At 39.6% G+C, this 6,000-nt stretch overlaps 1 protein-coding gene across 1 annotated transcript; it reads left to right on the top strand.

Annotated features, from left to right (window-relative positions):
- The first annotated feature begins 2,774 nt into the window (after nt 1-2,774).
- LOC310994065 (relaxin-3 receptor 1-like) lies at nt 2,775-5,070 on the top strand. The gene is made up of 2 exons (XM_083982588.1): nt 2,775-2,868; nt 3,594-5,070. Exon 2 carries the CDS (start codon nt 3,738-3,740, stop codon nt 4,941-4,943), a length of 1,206 nt encoding a protein of 401 aa, XP_083838714.1. The 5' UTR covers nt 2,775-2,868; nt 3,594-3,737; the 3' UTR covers nt 4,944-5,070.
- Nucleotides 5,071-6,000: the final 930 nt, after the last annotated feature.

Consider the following 6,000-nt stretch of genomic DNA (forward strand, 5'->3'; position numbering starts at 1 on the left):
TCTCTTAAACTCCTACTAATTGCATGCTCAGTTCAATCCTGCTTTGATTTACAGCAAATGAACACCCTCCATTTATTTGTAAAATAAGTCAATTTTAATTATGCAAAAATCATACCACATCTAAATCATCATCATTTGAATTTCATATGCTCAGACATCTGAAGATGTGCTGTCACCAGGATTAGGATTATCTGTTTTACAAGGTCCCACAACAGGATTTATAGCAGTAATAAAGTGGCAACAGCAACAAAACCACTGCCTCCACCAAATGCAATCAATTGTTAAATGTGCAGTTTTGTACATATATAACTCTACTAAGGAAAAGCTCTGTGTTTGTTCCCTTTGTGTTTTTGATATATTCCCTCCCTGAACAGCTCCTCCCTCCATCATGGAGCAAATGGGCTCAGGCTGTTTGTTGTTAGGTCAGCCTTTTGTCACCAGAGGGCTCACTTTAAGCAAGTACTAAAGGGCCCTCCTCCTCCTCCTCCTCCTCCTCCTCCTCCTCCTCCTCCTCCTCCTCCTCCTCCTTCCCTAAACACAGTGAAGTGTTGTGTCCTCATTCTTACAATGGGTGGCGACAAAGTCATGTCGCTGTAGTCCACACACTGTCCTCACAGACCTCAACTGGCCTGATGCACAGCAATAATAAATTATATTTATAGAGCGCTTTTCACCTGAAGAACAAGTCTCAAGGCGCTTTCAATAAAAATTAGAAATAAAATAGAAAAGAAAAATAAAATAGAAATAAAGGGCCCTGGTATACAATACATTTATTTGAGTTGAACACACAATACATACTGTACCTGAGCAATTGATTTGTATTTTGTAAAAGTTAAATGCAAAATGTACCACTTAATTATCTTTGTTGAAAACCCTGTTTATTCAGATTTGTCATCATAAAATGTAACTGTTCTTGGACATTCTTATAACATACGGTTTTGTAACAACACTTGAATAAAGATAAACATTAAGTCTCATTTCACACAGAGTTTATAACTAGTTTTTTTTTTTAATGATTTAAAATGAATTCATCAGAGGGGTTGCAAGGGTAAGCATTTTTAACGTAAAGGTTGAGGTGTCAGGAACTAGAGCGATGAAATGATGGGTAAAGTGAACAGGGTTTCGCTTACAGAATTAGATTGACAGTGTGGAGAATATTGACCATCTTGCTGGGAGGCTCAGTCTGCACTAAAAATGGATCTACAGCCAGGATTTTATTATCTTACCTCAGCATAAAGACTGTGAACAGCTAACAACGGTAACAAAATCCACCAGCACCTAAAGCTCTAATAATAGCCCAGCACTTAACCCTCTGTGAAACCACAACCTGTCGTTTTGACGCTTTGGGTTCTGTGCTAATTTAGAAAACACATATAGGTAATTGACACTTTTGACTGATCAAAAGATTGTCTGTGTATGTTATGTTAAATGATAAAAATTGATCCTTTATTCACAGCACAGAGGAAAAATTACAGGTTGGAACGTGTTGTTTCTGTAGCCATGAAAACATGAGGAGTCAGGGAGCTGCACCGTTTGTCCAGCTAGTTTATGAAGATGGCTCGGTTCAGACAGAGCAGCATTAATCAACCTCTCCACTCTTCCGCCTATTCCAAGCTAATCTCATTTAGTCATTCAGTGCTGATGTTCTTTCCACTATCAACGATTCATAATGAAGAGTCATCTCTGTAGCTCAATCTAATCTCGCGGCAACACCGAAGATATAAATAGAGAAAAAATAAAACAAATTGCCTCTGCTACAGTTTTATTTTCTGTTGAAGGCGTGCCATTTTTTCACCTGTATGTAAAGTCCGGGTGCCTGTAACACCACCATCAATATTTGTTATCTGCAGCTTCTATGCAAAAACAAAGAGAGACTTATTAGCACTTTAATGAACTGTCTTCTCTGGAGAAAGAATAGGCTAATAATATCCTTTAAAGTTAACTAGTTTACTTTACAGTATGTGCTCTATTTAATCAATGAATGCTGAGCAAATGTATGTGTAAATTTTGAAAATGTAGAAATGTTAGAATAGTTGATCAATCCGGCTGCAGATCACAGTTGAATAAGAACAAGGAAAGTTCAAATTACGAAATGCCTTAAAATTAAACGACAATAATAAAACAATTCACCCAAAGTTACAGAAAGTATAAGAGACAAAGGTCAAATGACGTAACACTTCCAGGCAGAAAACATAGAGCACATACTCATGATTTTAAGGCTTTGTATACAAGACAGTCAACAGTGGCTGTGGCTGCTGCTGTAGCAGTCAGTTAAAAGTGAAAATGTCATATAATGCTGCACAACTACTTCATGTGTAATCACGGTTTTGATTGCGTGATGCATTCAAGATACAGTCAGTTATCTGTCATATACAGGAAAAAATGTGACCAAAAAAACTGAAGACGACGAATGATTTGTCTGGCAATGTTACTAAATTTGAAGAAAAGATGTGGAGGAAAACGAAATCAGTTAAAATTATTTTTTTCTGTGTGACTAAGAACAGTGGATTTCTCTTTTCAATATAAGTAAAATACACTTTCTTTGCCACTGGTCTAATTTCCCATTTAAATTTATGCAAGAGCAGATATTTATCTTTAGGCTAATTTCTCCCTTTCTTTGGTTTGGTTGTTTGCATTTCACTATATTCACTCCGGCTTCTGTTCTCCAGTGTTTCGGGGGCAGGTGATTTCCAGTCTGAATATGCAGAGTGAAAGTTAGAACAGGGTGGAGCATGAACTCTGGGTGGGTGACAACCACATTGTTGTTGTTGTTGACCGCCTCGAGACATTTCTGTGATGTGCAGCAGAGCTGGTGTCAAGAGCAACTGTTGAAATACTGAAGATTTAACACCTTTGATATACATTCAGGTAAGATATATATATATATATATATATATATTTTTTTTTACTTATTGTGACAACACAGGCAGAGCCTAAATACAGTATATTTATTGACATGTGAGCTTCCTAAAAGCAAACAAAAACTCTGATAGAGCATTGTAAGTTTAAAATAATATCTAAAATGTTTAGATGTGGTTGTTATTGCAGGGTTATCAGACACAAGATTAGAAATACAAAGAAGCTCCAATAAATGTTTTGTTTCAGACTGATTGTTGTGTCTGGTAAGTGATTTGAGCAGGGTTTCTTGCAAAAAAATACCAAAAAAACAATATAATACAGGTAAATATACAACTAAAAGACTAAAAGGTTGTGGATGTTGTTTTTATTTTTGACCCAGTACGTCAACACCACAGCAAGATTCCCACGGATGTAGAAAAGATTGAATAAAAAAAGGAAAGTGTATAAGAATTTAACCAAATGATGTGTATTATGCTATTGTATGATGGGAAAACGTGATTTGTGAGGACTCTTGACAGTCTTTTCCACTTCAAAGGCTGAATTGAGTTTAAGCAGTTCACATGTTTATTCATGTTTCCTGACAGAGAAGTTTGTTTCTTTGAGATCTAAATTGGATTATCCAACTCTGTGGGTAACACTTTAGTGTAATTTGTTTATCTGACAAGGCTAATCTACTTATTTACTCATAAACTGCAGCGTCTATTATGTAATGATAATTTCCTCTTTCCTCGCAGGGATAGATGACTGTCAGCTCACAAACAGACAACCAGAACTTACATTTTTGATTCATTATCGGCACAAGGCGGACAAGCAGAAACATCTCGCATAATAACTGGACAACTTGAGCCATCCAACAGCTTGCCTTTGGGGTAGACAACATGTCAGACATTGACTTCAACAGGCCTCCTGAGAACATCCTGAGTGGCTGTGGTGTAGGCCCATCCTGTAATAACTCCCACCTGTTTTTCCACAACACCAGTTTTAACAATGGGTTGGAGATTTTTGATGACGGGTCCCCCTGGCTGCGAATAGTCATCTCTGTGGTGTACTTTGTTGTGGCTACAGCGGGAGTGTTGGGGAACTTGTTAGTGATCTTCCTGCTTTATTCCACTCACACCATCAACACAGGCACCATCAATTTCTTTGTGTTCAACTTGGCTTTGGCTGACCTGCTGTTCTCCCTGGCCTTGCCCTTTTGGGCCGTGGACATTGCGCTGGACTACAGCTGGCCTTTTAGCTTGACCACATGCAAGGCTGTATCCTTACTCACTGGTTTGAATGTCTTTGCCAGTTGCTTTTTCCTCACAGCCATGAGTTTGACCCGCTACTGCTACGTGGCAACTGCTCTGAAACCCAGTGCCTCCCTGTGCGCTAGATCTTGCACATCTCCAGTAGCCACTGCTTTTATCTGGGCTGGAGCTCTCATAGCAGCGGCACCCCGAGCTGTGTTTGCAGACCTGCGCCTTGTGGGTAGTGGCAATGACACAGCATGCCTGCTCCGTTTCCCAGATGGCACGGCGTGGCTTGGAATAAACCAACTCCTGCGTGTGGTGCTGGGATTTCTGCTGCCTTACGGCACCATCATCTTCTCCTACCTGCTTCTGCTGCGCTTCCTCTGTCGCCATAAGCTCAAAGGCAGCAACTCTCGGCGAAAGGCCGACATTTCAAAGTCAGTGGCAGTGGTGGTGCTTTCATTCTGTGCCTGCTGGTTCCCTTACAATGTCCTCACACTTTGGGGTGTCCTGATCCAACTTGACATCGTCGATATAAGCCCTTCGTACTTTTTGGCTCAAACATACTTCTTCCCTCTGGCTAACTGCTTGGCTTTCACCAGCAGCTGCTTCAACCCCGTCATCTACTGCCTGGTCAGAAAAGAGTACCGTGTGGCCCTCCATAACGTGCTCTTCAAATTAAGTATGGCCATTATGTCCAAGATGCCCTATGCCATTAGTTCTGAGGAGGGGTCCGCACAAGCTGGGCATCTGTCTATTCCTCTCAGCAACGTATACAGCCAGATAACCCAGTCTGACACAAGGAGATATGCACCACTGTCGACACTTCCAACTGTTGTGTCCACTCTGTAATCGGGTTCTTTACACAAATATTTAGAGTTTATTTCATTTTCAGAGTTTTCATTGTGTTCTTCAGATAGACCTGTGTTTTCCCTCTAAAGATGTACAGGATGTATAGTTTAGATCTGTTGTAAAGAGGCTGCACCTGTGCTTTTGTGGGTCGTGTGATTTACAGTTTTAGCTGTCTGAATAGGCTAGAGTTAGGGTTGAGCCTAGGGTAAGATCTGAGCCCATTTTTGATTTAGATTGAAACATTCACTCACATTCACTGATTCAATAGGAATTTAACAGTAAGGTGATTTCTGTCTGAGGCCTCCTCTCTCTCCTCTTCTCCTCATTCTCATTATTGTTAGTAGTATTGACATGAAGTACTCTATACCTGAAACTAATGTACAGATATTTACTACTAGAGTTTGGAATATTTGACATTGCTGTATTGTAGTCTTGGATTGTGATCGTCTTGGTATTAAATTGTGTAAATTTGTCATTTCTTTGAATTGTCGATAATGAATAAAACTATTCTTGACCTGCACTTTTCATGTTCATTGTGTTTTTTTCTTCTTCATTGAGTCTGTTTTCACACATTTCCTGTGCTGTGAAAGTAAAGTTAAGCATTAAGAACACTTATACCCTGTGAAGGTAAGTGATGTAGTTTGTTACCTATATTGGAGATGGATTAGTGTTAGGTGTATATTATACTGTAAATATGTCAGTTGTTCAGGTGTAGTGGCAAATACCAGACAGTAAAACAATACATCTTCATACCCCTCATTGAAATGGCATGTGACATGATATAGCACATGTACTACAGTTATTACAGTCCAATATAAGGCTGTGTCGTCTTCATAGTGTTGAAAATGTTGATATTGTTGAAGCTGTTTGTCAGAATGGAATGTGCTGGTTGTGTCCCAGAAAACTCCCCGAGGCCGGAGCCAAACAAGTAAACAGAGCCTTAGATGTCAGATAGCTCACAGATGTCCTGGATCAATGACCCATTGCCTAATTTAGGCAATATAACTCTCCATGGCGCCATGTACTGTAACACCCACTGTGGTGTTTGGAAATAGGC

This window comes from Trachurus trachurus (assembly GCF_905171665.1).
Source record: "Trachurus trachurus genome assembly, chromosome: 11".
In the NCBI taxonomy this organism is placed as follows: domain Eukaryota; kingdom Metazoa; phylum Chordata; class Actinopteri; order Carangiformes; family Carangidae; genus Trachurus; species Trachurus trachurus.

Coding starts and splice junctions, on each gene's coding strand:
- LOC310994065 (XM_083982588.1), top strand. CDS start 3,738: ATGTCAGACATTGACTTCAACAGGCCTCCTGAGAACATCCTGAGTGGC.